Source organism: Taeniopygia guttata, chromosome 10 (assembly GCF_048771995.1).
Source record: "Taeniopygia guttata chromosome 10, bTaeGut7.mat, whole genome shotgun sequence".
NCBI classification, from domain to species: domain Eukaryota; kingdom Metazoa; phylum Chordata; class Aves; order Passeriformes; family Estrildidae; genus Taeniopygia; species Taeniopygia guttata.
Genome location: NC_133035.1, coordinates 12363648 through 12390279, shown reverse-complemented (window position 1 = coordinate 12390279; position 26632 = coordinate 12363648). Strand labels below are relative to the sequence as shown.

Sequence of the window (26632 nt, the reverse complement as noted above, 5' to 3'; positions counted from 1 at the left end):
TCAGGGCCATGTGGCATTTGCCCAATCTGAAGCTGCCAGTAGAGGGGCTTAGTACAGAATTGATGTGCAGGGTGGCATTGCAGGTTCCATTTGTCACACTGATGACTGTCACCAATGGCACCATCAGCACATCCTCTGGCTGCACAGAGGCTGCACAGCTGCTGATGAGCTGCAGCTGCTTCTGGGTCTAATGTGAGATCTTCATTCCCTGGTGCCAAACCAAATACCCAGAGCCTGGCACTTTTTCTTATCAGTCAGATGGATGGGTTCATGCAGAGAATTTGGAAATAGTTTTGTCTCTTGTGCTTTCTCTGGGCAACAACTGTGCCATAAGGGATCCATGGCATAGGAATCCATGTGCTCAAGCTTTTCCAGCTGAAGTGGCAAAGAGAAATTTAGACAGGCTGACATAGCTGATGAAAGCAACTTAATTCTCTTGCTATTATTGAACAACCACAATTCTCTAAATGATCATACTTTGCCTCAATGACAAGGCACCCAAGAGAAATCTTGTCATTTAGGACATTAGTCAATAAAACCCCTCTTGATTTTAGTTTATTAAAATGTGTGAATATGAAACTACCTATACTGGTTTTGTTTTTTTTAACCTCATCATTATTGCTGATGGCTGAAAAGAAAGCCTCAGTGAACTAAAGCAATCTGATCAAGTTTGTTCAGTTGCATCACACAAAACATGCTCCAAATGTTGCATCGCTTAGGTAGCTCTGATACACATCTGCAGTCAGCACTCTGTGCCTTGATTCATCAGGTGATCCCACCACAATCTCCTCATCTGCTTTCTCACTCTGATTTCCTTCCTTTCCTCTTCCTTCTCCCCCAGATATATTCAAAGACACCCACATGGGTTTCTGATGACTACAGTAGTTATTATATGCATTTCCCAGTTGCCTATTGTCTTTTTACTTGGGCAACACCAGCTGTTTCTACATGCAAGAACACCATTCATGCAGACAGAGATGAGCTCTATCTTTCCCCAGGTAACATTCATTCCCTCTGAGATCAGGTAGATCCAAAGTGTACTTTGCTGAAGGGAAAAATTGCCTTAATGATGTGCACAAACCAGACTTTGGAAATAGCCATAAAAATTCTAGCTGGACTGTTAAACTTCAGCACAGCAGAGCACTTAATGATGTCCTTAACATTAAGCTGTTGATTTCAGAGCTGCTTCTTGCATGAGTGCTGTAGAGCACCTGTGCAAATGTTTTAATAAATGGGAGAGGGGCATCAGTTGTTTTTACTGTCATTAAAGCAGGCAGGTAATTTACATACAGGCTCTCCTGTTTGCTTTGCTGTCACTTTTCTCATGTCACTTAAGGGGTACTTGCAGTTTCTGAAAAGTCTAGGAGAAAAGAGTATCCAGTTATTTCTGATGACAGGTATTTTTCTGTTAGTCTGCACAGTCTGCTAGAAGTATCTGTCTCAACATTAGCTCACCTCATTGATGGGTTATTCTGCACTTGCATGTAAATTCATATTAGCTGAGAGGCACAGAGGGTCCTTCTGGAAACAAATCTGTAGAAATTCGTTTCTCACCATAATTATTGTTTTAAAATGAAATAGTTGCCCAATGTTTTCCCCAATATATTGACCAAAAAACCCCACCTAGTTACACCACTGCAATCCCAGGGATGGAACTTTGCTCTGATTCCCACTCTCCATTGGATCCCTGTGTGTAAGCTAAAGTAGAAGCAGCCACTGGGGAAGAAAATTAAATGGGACTCAGTAAATCTGGTAGGATCCAGGGGAGGCCTGTACTTCATGGAATAAGAGTTTGTGCTATCTAGCAGCTTCAGTGGTATCTGCTTTTACTAATCCAGCTGTACTTCACAGCAATTTTTTGACAGGAAGGGCATTATCTGGCTCTAAATTGCTCATGGTTAATGTAAGATTATGGACCATTAGCTAGGTTTTAATCAAAGAAAAAATTAAATACATTAGAAGAGTGATTTTGGAACAAGCATCTATTTTCTATGCAAGCATTTCAGCAGTGGCCTTGTGCATGAAAACAGGCACAGGAGCAAGTCAGAGGTGACTGAGAGATGGCTTGTGGGGAAATAATTAATCAAAGAGAAGATGGCAGATGCCTAAGGGACCAGATTCCTGGCTGGTAACTCCCTCCTGTTCTGTGGGCTTTCAGGGATGAGTTAGGAGAACAGCAGGTGTTTGCTGGCTCTGAGCCTCTCTGACAGTGCACAGCCCTGTCTCACCCTGCTCCTGTTCTCTCTCACTGCCCTGGGAGATGTGATCCCCTGGGATGGCACTCCCCTGCTCTGCCCCAGCTGAGGCTGGTCACTGTTTCCATGTCCCTGTCCTGGTGCAATATTGTGCCAGCTGGAAAGATACATGGCTGAAGTGGCAAACATTTCTCTAGGGAAACTGCTTCCATCACCTAAATGTCCCAACACCATCGCTTATGTGTCTTTTTGGTGTTACTGTCCTGTGAGAGAAAGCTAATGGGATTTGGTGGCAGTTTCTGTGGAATTCTGACATCTCTGTGGTTAAAAGATTTCCTCTACATGTTGGAAACCTTCTTCTGTATGTTGCTCACTTTCTTGAAGTGTTCTATCTTGTAAACCTTTATCATAACAAGGCTGGGATAGTTAGGGATAGACAAGGCTTCTGAGGGGGTACCATTTAGTATATACACTTTTCATCTAAATAAAGGAGGCTAAACCTTGCAAAATCTATCATTTTATTAGACATTAGTGAATTTCAGTGAGGTAGCTTAATGGAATGCACCATTTTTTAGGTCATTTTAGCAGTGTTTAATTTACTGTGATGATTTGTGCTCAGAGATTCAAGTATTTACACTGGAGCATGGATGCTACATAATAGAAGTCTGTGTGGTTGTAAACCAGTAATAGATTTGGCAAGCAAAGTGTTTGTTCTCATGTGAAAACATATTTGTAATCATTTCAACACTAATACTGGGATTTTATTTGAAATTGGTGCTCCTTGCCTGAGAAATGAGGTGTGAAGGGGACAAAGACATCTCAAGCCTGTTTACAAAAGTAATTCAAGCACTTGAATGCCCATGCACTTGGTCTCTAAGTGACACCATGATGAACAGGTCTTCTATGCAGGTTAATACTGTCCTCTGTCCCCTGACAATTACTGTTTCATCAGAAGCATTTAGAGGAACCCTTCTGTGGCAGGTTAACCTTTTGCAAGGTGAAAATCCAAGGTGATTGATGAGTGGTGGCAAGGAAAGAGCCCAGGACATCCAAACCTTTCCCTGGTTAAAAGAGACCTGAAATTAATTTTCTATATCCCAGATATACCCACTGACAACTGACTTGCTGGACACACTTGCTGCTGTCCAAGGGCTGTTGCTTCCCATCTTATCCCATCCTTAGGCTTCAAACTCATATTCCTGCTCTCAGATCTTCCAGTGGTGTGAGGGATGTTGTTCTGTCCAACCAATGGTGTCCCGATGTTACCAACATCCAACACAAAACCAGAACATCATTGATTAACACCAGCTGATTTGTCTCAGGGTCAAGCAAAGCTTCTGTCAACAACTTGAAGAAAAAGATCAGGTTAAACCTAAAACAAGCCAGCCTGTCTGGAAAACAAATTTCTGCCTCTCTGATAGCCTGGAAAAATATTTTTTCATCTCAGCTGCATTTTTGAGTTGCATTTTATGAAGCTGCTCATGTAACTCCACATGAAGATGAATGAGCCCAGATGTGATTTGAATGTCTAATTCCTCTCCTCATCCCCCACCCTGTGTTTTTTCCAGCCTCATGCTAAGTCAGTCTCTGATTTCTCAGACAAACAAAAGAACGGAATGAGCATTTCTTAGGTGATGACAAACTCTAATTAAGTGCTAGAGTTATTGCTTTGACTATAAGCTCTTAAGGGCTGCGAGGAATCTTGCTTTTGGTTTTGGTTATAGATCCTGAGTTCAAAAGGGAACTGAGGCTCCTTTGTGCCACCACACTGAAGGTTGTTCTAATTGTGCAGTGGCTGAAGCATGAAACCTTAACACTGACCTTTGCTTTGTCCATGCAGGTGAAGGACGTGGTGGGTTATGATGCTCTGGGCCATTGTTTTTTTACGGAGGATGGGCCAGAAGAGCGGAACACATTTGACCACTGCCTTGGGCTGCTGGTGAAGCCCAGCACTCTGCTCCCGTCCGACCGCGACAGCAGGATGTGCAAGCTGATCACAGAGGGAGCCTACCCGGGCTACATCCCTAAGCCCAGGCAGGACTGCAGGTGAGTGGGAGCCTTCCTCTTCTCTTCCTTCTCCTTGCAGGACTTAGCCATAACAGGCAGCATTCTGTCTATGTGATTATGCAGATATCTATAGGGGTCGGGGCTGTTTGCCCCAGATTTGGGAGAGCACTTTCCTTGGGGTCTTTATCCTTGTGCTGTTCAGATGCTTACAGACCTAGTGTGTACTTTTAACTTTTTATATAAAGTCCATTAAGACAGTTCCCACCTAAAATATTGTAAATCTTCCTTTCAAAGTGTGTGCCTTTTTGTGCTTTTTGAGGTCTTGAACCTGATGGCTCAGCAACAAGTTGCTTAGTTCAAAGTGAGCCATGTTCTGACATTTGTGCTCATCTCAAACGGCAGCTGATTTTGAAAAGATTTCAGTATCACCCATTTTGTCCTCAGAACAAGCTGAGGTTTTGTTCAAACAAAGGTGTTTTCAACTTTTTAGTTTCGCAAGGGAGAGAGAAGAATTCATGCAATGCTCTTTTTCACATCTGTGTTTGTTTATAAAATACACCTAATGTCCCTATTCATAAAATAAGGGTTAATTAGCCAATGTGTTCATTTTCCACTGATAATTTATTTAATAGTCATAGGGACATATTTTGTGTGTAATTTTGAAGACTGTTGCATGAATGAGTGCTTCCTAATGGAAAAGTGTTATGGTACTTTGATCTGACCTGTCTTCCTTTATAAAAGAATTCAAGATCTGGTCATAAAAACAGCTCAGCTTGATTTGCACTGAGCTCATCCAGCCTGGAAGTGCACGAGTACACCAACACAAATCCCAGTACAGAGACAGGGGATGAGTACCAGCTGTGGTTCCACCAGCTAGGGAGAGGCAGGCAGGGAGCTGCTGCTAGGAATTAAAACAACAGGATTGTGCCAAATGACACTGTAACCTGCCCAATCCATGTGGCTCTGAAGAACTGGATTAGGCTGAAAGACAGGTCACAGTGAAAATACACTGTCCTTGCCCTTGCCTACACAGCAGGGGGTGGTCTATAAATAATCCAAATTTGTTTATTTCTAGGCCAGTCCCACGCCCAAAATAGAAAAATTTTGCTGTTTTCGTGATAAAGTCAGACAAACAGAAATGCATCAGCAAAATCAGTTGGCCTAAAGCCTGTGATGGCAAGATTAAAATAGACATAGGAATTCCACAAGTTTATATCCTGAAGAAGGGCTAACCTCACACAGCAAATTTTGGGGCCAGTCTGCTGACTGTAAGTGCTGGATGTTTCCCATACCTGTTGGTTAACAAATTCTGTATCTAACAGGATGGACAGTGATGGATGGATTGATCTGTCTTCCTTGATGGGAATCTTTCAATTAAGAGCCTTTTATGTGCAGTAGACAAATGGAATGCTTTTGTCCCAGAAGAAATGTGCAGAAGGGTGGGAGCAAATAAAGTTAATCAATCACAGCAGCTCTTGGAACAGGCAGATATGGGGGTGCACTTGGAAAGCCCTTAGCAGGCAATTCATTGGGTTCCTTGATTAAACGAGTCTCTAATGAACCCAAGGGCTTATGTGGGGGCAAAGTTCCTTTCTGTGACCTGTGCAACAACATATTTACCTTATAAAACATGATTGACATCTGACAGCTTCATAGCAGGCTTGGAATTACAGTTGAAATTCCTCATTTAATATGTGGTGTTTTAAAAGATAAGGCCATGTTCTCTGTCAAACCACAGAGGACACAAGGTATGAGAAGAGAAAGAAAAAACAGATTCCTCTTGCCCCTGGGCAGGACCCCTTATCTGGGGAGGCATCAGCCCTGTCTGCACTGGGGGAGTTTATGGGTGACTCTGGTGTGTGCTCAAAGAGTCATTTTCATGTTATTTTTTGTTTTCCTGACCTGCAGTGCTGTATCCACCTTCTGGATAGCCAACCCACACAACAACCTTATAAACTGTGCAGCTGCTGGATCTGAAGTGAGTGCACAAGTTTCTTATTTGGTAACAGCTCAGGCCAGTGACAGCCCTGCAAGGCTGAGGGAGGCTCTCACTGGAATAAAAGCTATTTTTAAAGCTGCTTGATTGAGACACACATTAATGTGACTGGTGCCACCAATAAAAAGAATGGTTTTACTTTTGCTCCAAACTTCTTGTCACTTGATGTTTCTAGAGCTGGATTTAACAAAATTTCATAGTGTGCAGCCTGAATAAATTAAATAAATCTGACTGTGGAGTCACAGAGAAGCCTTTGGCAATGATATTGTTGATTGAAGTACAATAATGGTGCTCTGAAATTTCAGTCAGCCCTAATGCTAATTCCACAGGCATTTCTGGTCACGTCAGGAGCCCTTATTGTCCTGAGAAGACATAAAAACAAGAAAACCAAGCCTAAAACAGAGAGATGTGGTCTTTCCAAAGCTTTCAAATCTTGGCTACCTATATTAGGACTCCATGATAAATTTTTAGGCAGCTAAATAAAAATTATTTGATTTTTAAGTTTGGAAAGTCTCACTTATGCTTCAATATTGATGCCAAAACTTAACCTGAGGCACCCTGAAGATCAGAAGGGTGAATATCAATGTTGATGTGCATTAACCTCTTTGCTGCAGAGTATTACACGGGTCAATGGCCGTGATTTGTCCTGGAATCTTCTGGCGTGTGTCTCGTGGCTTTGCTGAGCTCTCCTGGGGCTAGTGCAGTCTAGCAAAGTCTCAGATGTCCCTTTTCTCTCTCAGGAAACAGGGTTTTGGTTTGTCCTGCACCACGTGCCCACAGGCCCCTCGGCAGGGATGTATTCCCCCGGCTACTCGGAGCACATGCCGATGGGGAAGTTCTCCAACAACCGCGCGCATTCCAACTACCGGGTGAGTCTGCACAACGGAACGGGAACGCTGCCCTCAGAGCAAACAGCATCCCTCTGCTCCTTCCCTGCCTCTCTGCTTCTGAAATACTGCTCCAGGAGCATCTGCTGGAGCTTGTCTAGTTATACACCTCAGCTGCCAGTGCTGGCAATTACCTGAACAGTTCTAGAGGGATAAACACGGCCGCTCTGTTTCATCGCCGCCTCTGCTTATTTACTCCTCATTGTTGTGTGGCTGTGTGCTTCTGAGGGCTTTAGACTGAAGCAGAAGGTTTAGGTGTATGGGAATACATGCAATTAGGAGAAAAGTGCAGCTTTGGAAATGTGCAGCCATTTTGGGGCATATATGCAAGTCTGGCAGCCCTCTGTTTCACATACTATTAACAGAAGATGTTCTTAGCATCATGTGGGTGACTTTGGCTTAGAACAATTGGAGGTAGAGTCTGGAGATAGAAAGAGCTGTAAAATTTATAAATATACTGTGATAATTGCATTTCTGTTTTCCTTTAGGCTGGAATGATCATTGATAATGGCGTTAAAACCACCCCAGCCTCTGCCAAGGACAAAAGACCTATCCTGACACTGATTTCTGGGAGGTAAATTGTTTTGCATAGTTTGATTTGGAAAAGACTTCTCTAAAACACTGACTGAAAGCTATGAAATTCTCCAGGGAAGCTCACAAGAATCACTGCAATGCCTTTTGGGGGCTCTTTTTGAGGAAAGGTCTTCACTTAGATACACCTTGCTGTTTCTGACTTCATCTCTCCATTCTCCTTTATAAGGGACCCTCAACACCCACACCCTTCTGGTTTCATCCTCATTCTTTAGCTCTGAGCTGAGCTGGCGTGGATATTACATCTGCTGTAGGGTGTTACATTGATTTTTGAATTTTTTAGATAAGGAAGAAAATTCACTGCCTGGTCAAAAGTCCCTCTGGGCAGAAGTTGCTGTAAGGGCTTCTTAGGAATAAGAAATTTGAGTATTTCTTGGGAATGCTATTGATTTTGTTCATTCTTTTAGAACCTGCTTGAACAGGAAGTGTTTATGTCATGGAGCTCATGTTTTGATTTCATATTTCAGTCTAGTTCCAAGTCTGACACTGCAATAACAATCACAATTAAATACACAGAGTGATCCTTCATTCCTGCTGCTGTGCACAGCCTCTCTGTGGTGTAATGGAGTAATTTAGAAATAATGGAAACCCCTCTATAGATTGTATCATATCAGCAGACCTACTGTGGTCGGGTGGCTTCTGTGAACCCTCTCCTTCCCCAGAGCCGGCCCCAGAGGAGGCTGATGAAAGAGCTGCACCTGCACCCTTGTATCTCATTAGAGGTTGAGTCTGGCTCTTAGTTACCAACCCCCAGACATGTGAAAGGACTTAAATACTCTCAAATTTCATAGTTTCATTCCTAACAGACCAATTGCCTCCAGTTGCCCCCTAACCTACATTCCCCCACAACTGCATTTCTTGACAGAAGAGACCACGTAAGGAAGAGAAACCTGCTGAAAGCCTCTGCCCAGCAGGGGAGAATGACAGCTCTATCTCCTTCTCATCTCTGGGGTGTGGGTTACCCAGACTACTGTAGTCATGCACTGGGCAAGCATGACAGGGGTGGGATCCATCGTCCTTCCCAGGAGAGCCCAGCCAGGAGCTCAGATATCAGTTATCCACATTACCCCCATGCCCTGGCTAGCAGCTGATGCTAAAAGATGTTCAAAAGTGAATATTATTTACATTATTTAAATGCTCAGTTAATTTAAGTGATTAATTCAATGGTAAAAGTAGCTGCTAAAAAAATAACTTAAGAGCAGCCTGCTCTTGGGACCCTGATGCTGCTTTTCCATGCAGCTGAACACGTGCCTTGGGGAACTGCCTGCTGCCACAGGCGCAGTTAGTGGTTAGAAAAGGCAATTTCTCCCTTGCCATACAAGGGCAGGAATGGCCCTTGGAAGCCAAACAATTCATAATGCACTCATGGTTGTGCTCAGGGATTACCCAGCAGCATAAACTGCAGCTCAGATTATTTATTTCATCTTCCACCTTTCGTGTGTCAAGATGGAACTGAATAAATGACTAAGTTTGGCTGGCTGGAGCAAACTGTGAGCTAGGCTGGACTGTGACAGAGTTGGAGAGATTATTCTGCATTCACTAACAGCATTAAATGTCCAAGTCAAATTCTAGACCCTGTAGTGTTCCTCCAGTTATCATGGATTTGAATGAAATTGGAATCCAACTTAAAATATCTGTACTTAACAATGCCTGGGGAATTCAGAAGAGCTGATACTAAATCTGTCTCCGAAAGTAAATTCACAGTGATGAAGCTGCCAAAGCAATATTCATTTATTGGAACCCTATCAGCCTGATGCTCAGTTTTAGATTGATATGATGGCTTATTAAGCAAAGCAAAGTGCTATTGAATATCTGTTAGCAATTTGACAGCTTGGCCTCGCTATCCATGGTGAGGAATGAATTTTAATCTCTGAACCATCCGTTGTTGGCACTGAGTTGGATACTCATCTGTCAGGTTTTCTAAGCTGTGTAGTGTGATGGAGGATGCTCCTCCAGGAGCAGAAAGGAACACGGTGCCTTAGGATGGGGTACACAACAGCCAAGCTCAGCATCACCTTGCTCAGATCCTGTGGCCCAAGCTGTCAGGGAGCAGCTGAGGGCACACATTGCTGCAGTTTCTGCTTCTATCTGCTTTTTTTTTTTTCACCAAATCAGGTCAATATTTCATCACAGTGAGAACTTCAGGGTTACTAAATCTTGTACGTGTGTCCTGTATAGTAGGAGTAGTGAAGGACATACTCTTAGCCCCTTTCCAAGATTTTTAAATTCCTTTCCACAGCAAGAAAAATTTGGCAGTGGTTCTCATGGCCACATTATAGCCAGAGTTAGGAGATAAGAATGCTCAAAAGGGAGAACAAAAGGATATTTATCTAAATAACAGGAACATGCTAAAGGATAACAGTAAGGGATTAAAAAAAGAATATCTGGAACTTTTGGGAGCAATACTAAACTTTCCATGCTTTCAGCATTACATCAGCAATACAATGCTGGAAAGTTGAAAGGAAACTTGGAGCAGGTCTTTACAACTGCCTTGCCTGGACCTTCCTTCCCTTGGCAGCTGGGTCTGGCCATTGCAGCTTGAGCAGACACGCTCATGGGTGGACTGTGGTCCCAGAGCTGTTCCTGGGTTACCACAAAGCAGATGTTTAGCAGCCATGCAGGCAGCACGGCCACCTTCCCTCACCAACCCATCCTCTCTCCTTCTGCTTGCAGGTACAGCCCGCACAAGGATGCTGATCCTTTGAAGCCCAGGGAACCTGCAATAATTGAGGGCTTTATCGCCTACAAGAATCAGGATCACGGGGCCTGGCTGCGAGGTGGAGATGTGTGGCTGGACAACTGCCAGTGAGTTTTGCCTTATTTCAACTCTCAGAGTTCAGCCTGGTGTTTATGGCGAGCATAGCTGTGGTTCAGACTATTTATATCGCTTTTCACCTTTCATATGGCCAAGATTGAAATGAGGATGAAATGTTAAGCCACCACAGGCATTATTTTACACAAACAAAACCTGCTTTGTCTGGGCTGAGAATCCCTCAGGTTGTTTCTCTGTGTGATGCTGACCAGCATCTATACATCGTCACAATACACACACAGAGGCACACAGATGCAAGTAACTAAAAATAAAACCTAATTTTTTTTAATATGAAAAATGAGGTGCTTTGAAAAGAAAACAGTGAAATGCACCACCTTTCCTGGCTCAGCCTGGTCACAGATCAGTTTTATGTGGTTAAGTGTAATGCTGAATAAGCAGGTAGTGTTGAAGCAGACATAAAACTATGCATCACAGCAGCAAGGGAGAGTCTGGGCAAGTGTGTGTTGTGCTCTTTGAAGGCCATTTCCTGCCCTGGCCAGAGCTGATATTTGTTTTGCACTTGAAAACAGATGATCTGCTGCAGTTTCTGTTTCTGAGCCAGGCTTCTGATATCAATCCTAGCGAAGAGGAGAAAAAGGAAAAAGCCCCTTTAGGAGGGATATTGTGATAACCCTGGAGGGAATGGCTGCCACGCTGATATCTGGTGTGCAATTCCCTGCCAGAGCTGCCTTACCTTTGAGTGACCCAAACCTCTTAAAGCAACCAGTGGGATAAGCTGGCAGTAGTGACCTGGTGAGAATGGGGCTGTAGCAGAACACTCAGAAATGTTATATTGGGCAATACAGTTTGTGTTTCTTATGACCCACAAGAATCCATCCCGCTCCAAGGCTGGGAACTGTTATACTCACAGATCCCACTCAGGTCACTGGGACATTTGCATTGCTCATGGAGCAAAGGCAGGGTGCTAAAACACCAAATACTTTATGAATTTCCGGCTGCAAATCTCTGAGTTGTGTGAATTGGAGGAAGCAGCCATCAAACTGTAATTGTCTTTATAACCAGAGCCATTTCCATTTCTACGGCTAGAATCTAATTTATCTATGCCATTAACAAGGCCAGCGTTAATGTGGGCTGCAGGGAAGCAAGGAGGCGATAGGGTGGGAAGGGCTGCCACCTACAGACAGCAGCACAGTGAGGGGATCTGCTCCCAAACCACTGCCAGGATCAGTGACAGACGTGGGAGGTGATGCCGCTGTGAAGACACCATCAAGACTGGCACGAACTATCAATTCGTTGTAGCATTTCTCTAAGCAGCAGTCAAGGACCAACATCTATGATTTATCTTATCCTGAAATTTCAGCAAAATAGAAAGATATTATATTTTTTTTGCTATTATTATTTTCAATAAGGAAGCTCTGATTTCTGTATTCCTGTTGAGGAAAGAGAAGCCAAGCTGCTCTTTTTTTATCACCTTGCAAAGCTCTTTTATGGAAGTAGTTTGTGAAACATGAAGACAGTGTGTAAGGCAAAGCACTATTAAAAAATAAAAGGTGGTTGGAGTGGGAGATAAGCATGATTCTTTTATCTACCAGAGAAAAGTGTGTGATCACTAGACAAAGGGATAAAGCTTTATCAGGCAAGTAAACTGTGGCTGGAAATCACCATCTTAACCCAGCTGGAGCAATCAGGTGTGTGTCTGCTGCTTCATGTGATCTGCAAATTCTGCAAGATGTGCCAAAGGAGATCTTCTAAAACTGGAATGGGAACAAGTCTGGAAAAACCCGAGTTCCCCTGAGCACTGTACAGTAATTAATCCCTGCTGTCCTCCACTGGTTTGCTTGTTATAGTTTGACGTGACAAACCAAAGCAAGCCCAAATCTCTTCTGAAGCATCTCTCTTCTCTTGGCAGGTTTGCAGACAATGGCATTGGGCTGACCTTGGCGAGGTAAGTGTGGCAGGGCAGTGTGCAGCCTGGGCAAGGGCTGGGCTGGGTGTGAGCAGCCCTTTCACCTCCAGCCCTTTCTTTCAGCGGTGGGACCTTCCCTCACGATGACGGCTCCAAGCAGGAAATCAAGAACAGCCTGTTTGTCGGTGAGAGTGGAAACCTGGGCACTGAGATGATGGACAATGAGATCTGGGGGCCTGGAGGTCTGGATCACCGGGGAAGGACCCTGCCCATCGGCCCGTAAGTTCAGCTCTGCACATCAAAGCTCTCACGGTTCCCGCTCCCAGCACAAATCCAGCCCAGTGTGGTTTCCTCAGCGCTGTTCAGTTTAATAACCATTACACAGAAAGGATTTAATTTCATGTCTCCTAATCCCAGAGTCCTCACTGTGCAGCTGCTGCTGGCAGGTACATCCTTACAGGCTGCCAAGACAGATCAAGCTCGTCTTTCCTTCCCCCTCCCTTTGCAAGGGGATTTGAGAGGACGGCAAGAGTACTCTGTGCTAGCAGGGCACCTCTGTACGTGTGATCAGCAGTGCTGAGCAATGAGATGAGCTCCATCAGCTGCCAGGAAGGCTCATAGAAGGCTTCCTAGGCTTGCATGTGGTCATGGGTGTGATAAGTGCTGTTGTTTCTGTTGTTCCTGTGAGGGACTTTAATGCCTTTGTTAAGCAGTTTTGAAATGGCCAGTGAACTTCATGTGTAGCCTTCTCCTAGACTTTAGTCCTGTAGATTGGTTTGCAAGTGCAATGCTTTTGTTTCCTAAAAACAGTTATCCTAAAAGTAGCCCCACAGTGAGCAAACAGCTCAGCTGATGCATTTCTGCCATATTGCAGGCCTAAATTTTGCTGTCAGCAGTGATGCTGGACACCTATTATGAACTATTCCAATAGTGAAAACCCATTCTGCTATGACTCTCCTAATATCCTTTATGCACACACACAGACACACACATATATATATGTGGACATATCTCATCTTGGATGTTGTATGCAGAAACTCAGAATAAATGCACTGGAGCAGGCAGGAATTCTCTAAGGGATCATATGAGGAAGGGATCAAATTTATTTATCATAAATGACATTTGAAATGTCTTATTTTAGTCTCTTAAGCATCTTGTTCATTCAATTGGTGTGAAAATGGTGTCTTCTTTACCTTGCAGGTGATATCAGAAAAGGCTGATAAAGATTAATTAATCTGCCCTGTCAACTCTTCTTAGCTCTACAGATTGTAGGACCTTTCCTTGTTTTCAAAACCTTTTTTTTATTGCAGTTGATCTGCAATGCTTCTCTCCAAATCCCTTTGAAAGATGTGGTGGGACTTCTTTTAGCCTTGCTATTACTCAGCCCAAGGAGTCTGCACAGCTCTGCTGAGTTTCAGGTTTCACTGCTGCAGAACTCATTTCTGATGGCAAACGCGAATTTATTCATCTTTAGGTCAGTCCTTTGGCATTGCTGTTACTTCCTTCCCTGGAGATGTGCAGGCTAAATAAAGATGATCTGTTCAACATGAGAGAACTTGAGCTGAACTTTCAAGGATAAGAGGACTTTACAGAGCTGAAAATAAGGGAAATCCCTTATCTTCCAAAGCAGGAACTTAGGAGTCATCCTATGGCCTGCAAGAAATGAAAGCAGCCACGAAACAAGCGCTGTGGGACCGTGCGTGTCTAGAATACATCTCCTCCTGATGCTAACGTGCCATGACCAAGTCTCTCTGTCTCCCCCGAATGTATTTTAGGGATTTTCCCATCCGAGGGATCCAGTTCTACGATGGGCCCATCAACGTCCAGAACTGCACGTTCCGCAAGTTCGCGGCGCTGGACGGGCGGCACACGAGTGCCCTCGCCTTCCGCCTCAACAACGCCTGGCAGAGCTGCCCCAACAACAACGTCACCGCCATCCGCTTCCAAGATGTCCCCGTGAGTCACCCTTCCCACACAGCCTTCCCAGCCTTGGAAAAGGGGGGGTGGGCAAAAAAAAGAGAGAATCTTGCCGGTTGACTTTGCCAGAAGTCTAACAGTGTAAAGAAAGAGGAAATGTGATGGGTGCAATAACAAGAAGATCCAATTGTCTGTCAGGTTTGCAGCAAAACAGATGCAGGGATCGGTTGAAAAAAAAAAAAAAAAAAAAGCAGCATTGAAGTGAAAATAATTTCCAGTTCTGTACGACTCAGAAACTGAAGAATCAACCCCCCTTTATTTTCAACAGTGGTATAATATTAAAGCAACAGAAGGAAGTCTGTTCTGAAAGGCCTGACTGACCTAGAAGCAGAAAATACTGATTTTGGGGAACAGCCAGTGAAGCTGAGCTGATGCAGGATAATTCCGTAGCCCTGCACACCAGGGTAATTCCAGACTCCAGTTCTGCAGACATAAATGAGAGCAGAGTCCAGCCAAAAGGGGTTTGCAAAATTTTGAATTACAGTATGAACCTCTGGGTGCTGGTCTGAACCCGTCCTGGGGCCTGTTCTTTTGAGTTATTTTTGTATTTGCCTGCTAACTGTTTCACTGAGGTTCACCTTTAGCAGCTGTTAAATCCAGCTGCCAAAAATTACAAACAAATAAATAAATAAAGTGGTTGAACTGAAATGATTTGTGTTGCCTAATTTTCAAAAAATTAGCAGGCTTGCTCACAGGTCACGAAAAGTGCTGACCAGTGCCAAATATGATGGGAAAGGCAAAATTCCCCTAAAAGTGTTGGTTGGTCACTCTCACATTGCACAAGGCAGGCTGGTGACATGACATTTATTTATGCTGGATAAAAATATCAGTCAGAAGTTGCCTGAGCAGCCATTTCCCAGGGCTGACTGTTTCCCACATTGGTATGACTTCATGTTAGCAAACAATGAGTGAAGTGGCTCTCGTGAAATTGCCCCATCTCCTGAACCTTCCTCTGGAATTTTCAAACAAATCTTCCCACTGATGAGGCTGAAATTGTGGGGTTGTTTTTAACCATTCCCCCATGGTCAGCAGGGAAATGTGTGTCTGCTCTGCCTGACAAGTCAAACACACCTTTTAAGCCAGAAAATGGGTAATTTGAGCCACTGTAGTGACCAAGGCCATCCTTTACTTGTACTCTAAGTGATTAATTCCTTTCTGGAGATGTAAATTTGTTCCACTGTTTTGTTTAGATTACTTCAAGAGTCTTCTTTGGAGAACCTGGCCCGTGGTTCAATGATCTGGATATGGATGGTGACAAAACATCAGTTTTTCATGATGTGGATGGTTCTGTGTCAGAATATCCAGGCTCATACCTGATCAAAGAGGATAACTGGTTGATCAAGCACCCTGACTGCATTGATGTACCTGACTGGAGAGGCTCCATCTGCAGCGGGCACTTTGCACAGGTAAGGCTGCTCACCTTGCAGTATCATTATCACTTTGGTTTGTTTCAAATTTCTTGGCACTTTAAAGCTTGACCTGTAGAAATAGTGTTTCTTCAGAGTGCTCAGTGTTTATTTATCAGCATGTCTGCACAGGTGGCTTTGAACATGAGGAATACTGCGGTGTATTTTCTGAAACCTTGGCCTTGGCTGCTGACAGCTCCAACTTCTGCCTGAAGCCTCCTGAGAGCTCCATGGGCATTCATACATTAATATTCATAAATCCATGGGCTGTCAGCTAGTTATTTTCCCCTGATTTATGGAGGGAAGTGTTGCCCATAGTGTTACGGGAAATGTGCTGATGAGTTGAAATTAGACTTCAGCTTCCACGGTCTTTCATCCTGTGTGTGACCACCAAACCATTCTTCCCACCACAGGAGCCCTGAGTGCTGCTGCCATGAGTGTCCTCACTTTCCTCTGCTGAGAGGGCCAGGCTTTGTCTTGTGTGTTGCAACAGTTGGGGTTATTTGTGTGTAGTGCCACTAAGCCAATTTCTAACCACTGAGCTGGGTTTCAGGCTTCTGAAATCCAGACAGAGGGATCCTTCATCAGTACAAGTCAGATGTCTGAGGTAGATACTGTCCTGCTGCTGCAGGATGCTGTGGAATATCTCAGCCCTGCTGCAGCTTCTAGCACATGCACTTGAACTCAGTGGATGAGGAAATGAGCTTTTTTTTTTTTTTTCCTGAAAACATTTAGCTTTGTTGAAATGGAAGTCTAAGAAATTGAACATAAGTGCACAGCCCACAGGTTCCTGCCCAGTACACAGGACTTGCTCCAGCTCACATCTATTGAGAATCTTAACCTTTCAGTGTAGTTCATTAAACCCTTGGTGATCTTTTTTTTTTTGGTTGTTTTGGTTTTTTCCCCCATCTAGATATACATCCAAGCCTACAAGCCAGCCAACCTTAAAATGAAAATAATAAAAAATGACTACCACAATCACCCGCTCTACTTGGAAGGGGCTTTGAGCAAAAGCACTCATTACCAGCAGTATCAGCCAGTTATAACTCTGAGGAAAGGCTACACCATCCACTGGGACAAGACAGCCCCTGAAGAGCTGGCCATATGGCTCATCAACTTCAACAAGTGAGTGAACTGAGCCCCAGCATTCCAGTACAGTCATGTAGCTGCACATTTTTAATGGGTGAGGTCATCACCTCACGAGCTCTTCCAGAATGAACATGCCTGTTACAGGAAGTCCATTGAGTTCATCTTTTCATGAGCCATCTCAGGTTCTTGCTTCCTCCCCCAGGAAGCTCTCTAAGATAACACAGTTCATTTTTGGAAGTTCAGAGCTAATTCATTCCTGGTGCATGGAAGTCACAGGTGTAGAAGTCAGGAGCAGACCTGCCCTACTTTGCTTAACTAACCCATGGTTGTTGTGTCTAATTTATGTTGCTTTAATCCAATCTAAACAATGAAAATTTTAGCTGGACAGGAAAAAACTTATTGTAAATTATTTAGTTTCGCTTCTAGCATGCCAGGAAAATAATAATTATAACTTGTTACAATGTGGGTCTTTGCTATTTTTAGGAATGACTGGATCCAAGTAGGGTTTTGCTATCCTAAGGGGACGACATTTTCCATTCTCTCAGACATCCACAACCGTCTCTTGAAGAAAACATACAAAACTGGGACCTTCTACAGAACCTCCCAAATGGAGAAACTGGAGCACAGATACCCTACCAAAGGGTACTACTACTGGGATGAGGACACTGGGTAAGATTGGCCTTGCTGGCTTGGGCATTGCTTTGGGAATGCTGCTGGAGCTGTGAGCTGTTTGCCTGATGCCGCTAGCGGGGATCGCAACCAAACCAGGAAGGTTTTCTGGAAATGTGACCAGTGTTTCATTTTCCTGGGATTCCCAGGCCTGCCAGTCGTTCACAACCTCTGCTGCACTGCCTTTACGCTGGGAAATGCTTTTCCAAGTGAATACAAATTAGAAAAGAAAAAAAAAAAACAAAAGACAAAAGCAAAGTCCCGACCACAAAACTTAACTGAAGACATGCACAGCCCTTATTGTTTTGAACAACAACAATTTATAAACCATGGCAGGGATGCACAGGAACTAAGTGCAAAGCCTGTTATTTTAAAGGATTAAAATAATGGGAAAGAAAGAAAGACCTAAAATACAAAGCCTGTATTTCTACATATATGTATCACTATGGAATAGAGCTCAGACGGTGTTCAGGTGCTATCTGATTTCTCGGTTTTACTTTCCATGAGCTCCCTAAACCATTTGTGAGATGAGATCTCCCTTTTATTTGCATGTGGGATGTTGGGCACTATAAAACACGGTGCCAAGGGCTGCAGTGAAAATTATTGCAAAGCATAGGAATGAATTCACCAAAACAGTATGTTTTTGCACAAAAAGTTTGAAGGATGCTGTTTGCTTTTTTTTTCCTGCTTGCAGGCTGCTCTTTCTGAAACTCAAAGCTCAAAATGAGAAGGAGAGGTTTGCTTTCTGCTCTGTAAAGGGCTGTGAGAGAATAAGAATCAAAGCTGTGATCCCAAAGACAGCTGGTGTCAGCGACTGTGAAGCCACAGCCTACCCCAAGTACATTGAGACGCCAATAGTGGAAGTGCCAATGCCAAAGAAACTCTCCAGTGCACAACTGGTAAAGCAGCTGATTTCTTATCACAGAATCATTGCTCATGTAAATATGGCACATATTGTGCCCACAGATAGAAAAAAACTTTGTGCCAGGGTTAGTATATTCTGTGCCTGATTTTCTGAAATGGTTCAGGCAGGTGAAATCACATGAAACAGATTCTTGCAATGTGTGAGAGCCTTTGCAAGCTGTTACTCGTTCTTTTGGGGCTCTGATGTGACATGCTGTTCCTGAAAGTGCAGGGTGAAAACTGATGAGCTGGAAGACAAATTGGTCCAGTGAATGTGATTTTGGAGCCTCCAGCTCCTCCAGGCTGTAAGAACAGCAGTGACAGACAGGGGACTGAATGGCAGAGCTGAATTATTCTCGTTTATATAATGTATAATAGTATTCAGTCTGGTTCTGGGGAAGGAAGTGGGGTATTTGTCTGTTATTTGGGTTTTTTCACTCATCACCCTTGAAACAGGATTACACAGCAAAGCCTTGGAGAATTATGTGTCAGTTCTGCAATGTTAGAATCACTCTGCCATTCAGTGAAACAGCCTAACTGGTGACAGGATGAGCAGAGAGGTTACCATTGTGCCCAATTCCATTAGCAATTTAATTTGGCAAGTCAGTGCTTATCATGTAGCTTCCTTGTTGATTGAATTTCAGGGTTTGAAATGTTTTCATTGGAAATGCAGCATTCATGTAATGGACATTCTCACTAGAAAATCTGTTTTTTTATATTTGGCAAGCAGAAGACCAAGGACCACCTAATTGAAGTGAAAATAGAAACTTACAAGAAACAGTACTTCCACCTGAAGGATGACTTTGCATACATTGAGGTGAGCAAATCCTCTCAAAGAACTTAATGGGGTGCAATTCTACACCACTTGCTTTATCTTCATGGTAAACTTGCTTACAAAGTTACCATGGAGAGTTAAATTTGGGTCATTTCTGCTTTGTATTTTGGGAAAAAAAAAAAAAAAAAAAAAAAAGCTGTTTCTTCTTCTGATAGTCAGGATAGCAGGACCTCAGAATTCTGCCCTTTGAAGCAAACAGCAGTCCTGTGACTCAAGACTATCAGTGCTTCTTAAAGGTGGTTGTTTGCAATTGTGGTACTGTGAGAGATGAAGAATATCTTTCCCCTTGCCCAGGTTGATGGTGTCAGATTTTTCCTCACTGAAGAGGGTATCCAGCTGGTTGTGATTGATGGACATCATGGAAAAGTTGTTGATCGAGTTACATTCAAAAACTCCATTCTACAAGGAATCCCAGCACAGATAGAGAATTATGTCAACAACATCAAAGATCAGTGAGTAAATAATCTGTTCTCACTAAGGTGCAATGTACAAGAATGCTGCATAACACTCATCTTTTTCTTGGATTTTATCACCCAACATGGGCCAGACAGGAAGCAGAGCAGCACACCCAAAGTATTTTTGTGCCTGATGACTCCAGGAGAGCCCAAATGTGTGCAGGACATGCAGGCAGCAGCAGGATGCACACTCTGATTTAGGCACTGATTGAGCCCCAGATAATTTGCGGGGCTGCATGTGATTAATAAACTGCAGAGCTGCATTTATGTTGTGGGTTATAGACAATCTGCAGACTTGAATTCTCAAAGCACAGATCCCTACAGATGGACACAGCTTGTGTTTTTTTTACTGCATGTATGTTTTCTCAAATTGCAGAAAATTCCACTAATAAAATACAATCCCCTGCTCAGACCTAAAGGCTGGATTATTTTGTATTTTAAGTATTTGCAGCCAGGAATGCAGAGTTTTGGAAATAAGTAATAAGTAGCCAAAAGATGTTCCTGCATCTTGGAGGACAATGGCTTCTTCTGCTGGAAGGAGAATTGGAACCACATCAGAAACCCCATTGAGCAAAGGGGATGTTCCCACATTAGCTTGTGGAGTGCTCATGGGAAGTGAATATATTTAATTGTTATGAAATCTGTTTGGATTTGAAATCTGATGTGCAAATATGAGTGCTTTGTTGACAAATCATCTGAAATAGCTGTGGGCAGATTAACATGATATTGTTGTGGCATTTACTCTAAAGAATTGAGGGAAGCTTGAGCAGAGTGCCATGCACGTGCAGGCAGATGTGTTTCTGTTGTCTTAAATAATTCTAGAGGTTTCAAAAATCACATCACATAGTTACTTCAGGGAAGCATTTCTCTCTTTTCTTTCATATAAAAAAATTAGTAGTCTTTTCAGAGAGGCCATCATCCTGCTTTACAGAAATTTCAATCCTGGCTAAATTCAGTTCCTGATCAGGAACAGTAGTAATAACATTAACACACTTTTTAAAGAGCCAAAAAGTCAGGCCAACAAAAATCTCAGAGAAGTGAATTTGTTCAGGTTTAGTCTGCTAATGAAAGAACAAGAAATTACTTGAGAATTGCTAAGGGCATCCCAGGGAGAAGATGAGTCTCTCTGAGCAAAGCAGGATGGAACTGCAGGTTGGAAACATTTAAATCATCCTAGAAAACCATTTTGAAAAATTAAAAAAATGTGGCTTTTGTCTGCTTTCTAATGGGTTTTGCATGACTGGAAAAATAATCTATGACCAAACTGTTGGAAAGCATTGAAAAGCATTAAAGCTGAAGCCACTGTAGTTCGTGGGTGTGTGAACACACAGGCAGGAGTTACCAGTGCTCAGGACAAACAAGCAAGGAATGTGTTCTGACTCTTCACCCATTTACACACCTCTTTGTTTCCTGCAGCTCCATAGTGCTGCTGACATCTAAAGGAAGATTCATTTCAAGAGGACCATGGACTAAAGTACTGGAGAAGCTTGGAGCAGGAGAGGGTTTTAGGTTAAAAGGTAACCAGTTTTTAAAAACTCATTTCTAATCTCCCATTATTCCAGTAAAGGGGCTGTTTTTCTGCTTCTTAACTTTGCCTTGCTCATTTTTATCAACATGTGCTCAAACATCCTAGATCCAGTAATTTATTTATTCAGAAAGGTTGTATCCACTGCAGCTTTGGGTAACATACTCCATTTGAAACTGTAAATATAAAAAACATGCTGGCAGTTTTTCTTAGAGGTAAATAATTCAGGGGATATGATTTTGCAGATTAAATTTAGATGAAAAGACATTTTAATATTAGAAATATTGAGACTTTTCACCCACTAAATGCCCCAAACCAGGATTTTTTACTTGTCTGAACTTGTTTTTAGCTGGTTTTCTCTTGAAACATTCTGACTTGATGGCACTTGATGGCATTCTGACTTGATATTGCATTAAGATACAGCTCCATGTGCACATTGCTGCTTGGCATAATTCCATCTGTGTGTGTGTGTGTTACACACATGGCTCCTGTGCACCCGCACCCCTCCAGCCATGAGGTGTAGCCATGCACACAGGTGGGTTTGATTTATTAAAAAAGAAATGGATATTGATCTAGTACCGGTATGCAACTGTGACGGACAAAAACTCTCTAACAGTATAAAGTTAGAAAGTGAATGTTTATTTGACGCCGGGCAGCTTGCAGGATCGCTCCCAAATACACACCGCAGCTTCCAGGTGATTACAGAGCCCTTTTATCCATACAAGTATTGAATACCCAAAATACAAATACATATTCATAATTTTGGCACATCCCATTCCTCGCTTTGTATGCTAATCACTCCAAAAGCTATTAAGCATGCGTAGTTTGTCCCTTGAAATGGGTTGGTGTCCCTTTCATGGGGAGGGGTCCCGAAATGAGGAAGTAAAGGAAGTCTTCCTCGTTCTGACCTTTCTACTTTTCAATGCAAATATGACAAATGAACTCTTGGTAGAACTCCCATTCCTTGTCTTCAATTGGTTTCAGAACAGAGGAGGCCCACAATTGTCTTATGTTCCTAAAAGCAATTTGTCAGTTTCTATATTCTTCATTATAAACCCAGCTAACTAAATATTGTACTGACAAGCAATCAATTATTAGTTCACTACTAACTCTTAACTTCATCAAGGCCTACTCATTTATTTGAATTAACTCTAGTAAGACTTATCTCTAACTAAAATCTTAGCTCCTCTAAAATCTCTAAATTCCCTATAATTTACATTTCATGTTTCTGGTGCAGTTCTGGCACGCTCCAAATACATTTGCTCTGATTTGCAGAAAAAGTGGCTTTTGTTGGCTTCAAAGGCAGCTTCCGCCCCGTCTGGGTGAAGCTGGTCACTAACGAGGACTCGGCTAAAATCTACCAAGCACTGCCAATCCCTGTGGTGAAGAAAATGAAGTTGTGAGGACACCCTGCTGTGCCTGCTGGCCGCCAGCCCTGCCCCGTGGGACGGACGGACGGACGGACGGATGGATGGATGGACGGACTGCTGACCGCTCTGCGCAGGCCTCGCCTGCCTGTGCCACCAGTGTAGCATTTTGTTGTTGTTGCTGTTGAAAAAGTAATGTCAGTGTAGCAGCTCAGTGGCCCCGTGTGCCAGCAGAGCCCTCCCGTGCCCAGCGCGTGTTCGGGCTGCGGCCGGGCCGGCTCAGGGCTGGGGACTGAGCCAGGCCGAGCTGCTTCTCCAGGAGCTGCTTCTGCTCCTGGGACAGACTGGTGGTACTGCTGCCTCCTGAAGGGCAGTTCTTGGTCCGAAGACCATCAAGGATTGTTGCATCCACCATCCTCTAAGTTGACTTTTCCTTTTCCATAGTGTAAGTAGCTGCTCACGTAGACATGGAATGCCAGTTCAAAGACTGGTTGACAGTCGGGTGTAGAAAGAGTGGATTTGAGTGATTACCTGGATGCTGGGAAGTGTAACTGGACAGTAAGCATTTTCCCTAAAGCTTCTGTGAGGTCTGATCAAGCTCTTTGGGGTGTGTGTTGTACATGCAGCCCATGGCACATAGTTGGGGAAGAAATGACAGAAGTGGACAAAACATGCCAGCAGAGACTGATGGAACCACCTATTCCTGCTTCCTCAGAAAACTGTGTTTTTCCTATGGATCACGGAGTTTTAATAGTGGCTGTGCAAACAGGAAATTTTCCTTCAACAAGCAGCTGCAGGCTAGAAGGAGAGCAATGTCAATTAGCACATCTATTTTCTCAGCCTTCCCAATTCAGCCTTTCCCTCTGTATAACAACCTGCAGGATCAATTTATGGTTGCCAGATAATTCCATCCCAATTCAAAGCTTCCGATTTTTGACCAGGAATACTGGGACTTACCTTATTCAGCATCAAATAGGGTGAGCTGCCCTTGCCTTTCCCAGGACATCAGAGGGAACAGGATGAGACTGCTCTGCTGTGTGTTGCTTTTTGATCCTGTCTTCAGGCTTAAGATAGTATGTCTTGGTCCTCCTGTGAGCGTTCCATGAGACCTGGATGAGGTCTTGCCAGGTAGCTGAAGAATTAAAGTGAGAGTCCCAATGCACTTATTGGATGTCTTGTACCTCCTTTCCCCCTGCTTCAGACAAAGACCTGGGTGATGATGGCAGGGCAGAGTGAGTCAGGACTTTACAGGGGCATCTCTTGAAGCTGGGATGTTAACATTATCTTGTAAAACACTGAAAGCATTTCTAGCATTCAGTGGTATTTCTGTCAGTTGCTCCAAAGTACCGCACACATGTTTCTGGAGGCTGTGGCTATTCTAAGAAATCTAAGGGCAGGGGGGAAGTGTGAAAGACATCATGAAAATCTTTTTAAAAATGTCAGTCTTGCCAGTAAGACTTGGGTTTATTTCCCCACTTTATGTCTGTGTGCCCCCCATGCCACATAAATTATTTCAATTGCTGATGGCTACTTTTTTTATGTAATTAAGTTTTTTTTTCCCCCACAGTATCAAAAATGTTACCTTGAAGTTAGACTAAAAAGCAAGTTTGTCATTCCAAAGGCTGTGCAGATACTGGTTTAGATCAGTTGCTCTGAATGTCAAAGCAAGCATGAACAGAATTTAGATATACTGTAGGTTACATTCCACTCAAGCCTCTCCTGGGTTTTTAAACTGGAAATGTTCTTTTCAGACTTACTACAAAATTGTTTTGAATTCACTGAATGTCATGTGTATTGTATTTAACAAAAAAAAAAAAAAAAAAAAAAAAAAAAAAAAAAAAAAAAAAAGGAAGAGCCAAACGTTCCTTCCCAGCTTCCCATTCCCAACAAGAGTCTGCTTATGAATTCTCCTTAGGCATTTGTGCCATTTGCAGAGTGAATGGGCAACATTTGTAAAAGGCAAATAAGATGGGTTGTTTATTCCTCAAAATTGTTATGATAGTTTGGGGATTTCAAAAATTATTCCATGAAAGAGTCAGTCTCACAACCATGATCATCCAAAAAGTTTATCTGATGTCCTGTGATGGCCAAAACAGTGCCAGATCCATGAAGTCAAGGGAAGAGAGTAACAGGAATTCCCCTGGGTCTGTCAGCTTGGGTTGTTGAAACCTTTTCCCTGCCCTGAGCCAGTGCTGTTGGTTGCAGCAGTTTTGTTGAACACATTTGATTCCAGGAGATGGACAAAGCAGGAGCATTTCCTTCATGAGCACTTAGATGGTGGGCAGGAAAGCAGGCAGGGATGTGCCTGGAGTGGGATTTGGCTCTGTACAAGCCTCAGTGCCAGGGTTGTCCCTTCAGTGCTCCACTGGCCACAGCCATTTCCATTCTCCTGCTCCAAATGTATAAACGCCCTCTCTGTAAGGTTTTATTCCTGCAGATGTTTCCAGGTTTGCCTACACAGTTGCCATTGGTGGAGTGGGGTTTTTTTGGTTGCATTTTGTTTGTCTCTTTGTTTGTTTGGATGTTTGGGTTTTGTTGCCTCTGTTCAATTGCTTGTTTTACCTGTCGCCGAAACAGCTGGTCTTTTTTCGGAGTTAGATGTTTGTACATTTTCTTAGAGACTTTCCAATGAAAAAAAAGATATATTTTCTATTAATTTATTACAATGGCACTAAGACAACTAAATTGCAGACTTATGAAGCATTTTTACTGGAGTTGAGCATTGTCCAGTTTGTTAAGGAGGTTGGCAATGTGTCTTTTCTGATAATCTGCTTTGCACTTGAAAGCTCTCTATGTCCACAGACCATGGTGGTGCATTGACTGTCGGGTTTATGATGACAAGAGCTCTTGGGACGTTGTTTCCAAAAGATTGTGGCTTACAACTGAAATAACACGTAGTTGTTTGGAGTACACAATGTTTATCAAAATAAATATTCAGTGCAAATTTCTTATTTTATTTTTGTCTCCCTGCTTATTTCAAAAGACAAACCCAAGGGGTCGAGCAGCCCCTGTCTGCATTTGTTGGCCAGAGCACCTTTCACTGCCTGGTCACAGCTGCAGGATCTGAAAGAGGAGGATGGGAAGGGAAGGAGATGGGAATGGCAGGGGGACATTGGAGCCATGGGAAAGGCCTGGATTTAGGGCAGGTGGGGCACTATGGGGTGACAGGCCAGGAAAATGGAAATGCACCCAACTCGAGGGGCTCAAAGGGAGATGTGAAGAGGGTTCCCCCCACCCCAGCTCCTGCCGGCACACAGGCAGACATCACTGCTGTGCCACTGCTGCTCTGTGTCTCTGAGCATGTGTATCTGTGTGTCTGGGACTAGGGTTGCCTGAGTGGATCTGTTACCCAAGATAAAAATACAACACAATTCAATATGCTTCATAAAATAGAACATATTTTAATATTTAGATTATATATTATCAAGATAATATAAATTATTAAAAGAGTATTATAGACTAGAAGAGAATGGAATAGTTTCTCTTGGAAAAGACCTCTAAGGTCACTGAGTCCAACAGTCATAAGCAAGTATTCCAAAGTCCACTGTCCAGAAATGCCACAATAGAATATATTATAATTTATTTTATATGTTTGACATGATATGATATTATATTATAATTTGTATATGATATGATATGATATATTGTGGTAATGCAGGGCATCCCTCTGGCTGCCCTGGAAGGTCGGGGACCCTGGCAGGGGGTCAGGAACCCTCCTGGACAGAGCCCCCAGAGACACTATCTGTGATCTCTGTCCATGGAGAAGAGTTTTCAATCTTACAGGATGAATTACCAGCTCTGAGTGTTTCATATGAGTAATAATTAAGTGTGGCACGGATGCAAAAGTAAAATTTTAGGATTCTAGATTAGGGGTCCAAAGGGGACAAGATGGTGGAAATTGGGTGTGTCTTGTCCTTTTCCTCCTTCACACCCTCCATGTTTCACTGTGGTGTTGGCATTTTTCTGTTGGTTTAGGCTGGGGACACACTGTTCAACGTAGGTGACAGATATTGGCACGTTATTGTAAATTCAGCACAGGTAGTTTGTGGTA

General features: G+C 43.1%; 1 protein-coding gene across 4 annotated transcripts in view; it reads left to right on the top strand.

The window, feature by feature from the left end:
- The window catches only part of CEMIP (cell migration inducing hyaluronidase 1), a 101774-nt gene extending 76237 nt beyond the window's left edge, over positions 1–25537 (top strand). For 2 of the 4 annotated variants that reach the window (XM_030281004.4, XM_030281008.4), the window contains exons 14-29: positions 4036–4241; positions 6111–6180; positions 6939–7067; positions 7574–7659; positions 10350–10481; positions 12359–12394; positions 12479–12634; positions 14131–14311; positions 15523–15738; positions 16652–16863; positions 17311–17496; positions 18191–18395; positions 19127–19216; positions 19529–19686; positions 21106–21206; positions 22490–25537. In XM_030281004.4, the coding sequence (XP_030136864.3) occupies positions 4036–4241; positions 6111–6180; positions 6939–7067; positions 7574–7659; positions 10350–10481; positions 12359–12394; positions 12479–12634; positions 14131–14311; positions 15523–15738; positions 16652–16863; positions 17311–17496; positions 18191–18395; positions 19127–19216; positions 19529–19686; positions 21106–21206; positions 22490–22617 (2292 nt within the window). In that variant the 3' untranslated portion in view covers positions 22618–25537. The remainder of the gene's footprint in view (positions 1–4035; positions 4242–6110; positions 6181–6938; positions 7068–7573; positions 7660–10349; positions 10482–12358; positions 12395–12478; positions 12635–14130; positions 14312–15522; positions 15739–16651; positions 16864–17310; positions 17497–18190; positions 18396–19126; positions 19217–19528; positions 19687–21105; positions 21207–22489) is intronic. The other 2 variants (XM_030281006.4, XM_012572929.5) reach the window with 1 other exon arrangement.
- Positions 25538–26632: the final 1095 nt, after the last annotated feature.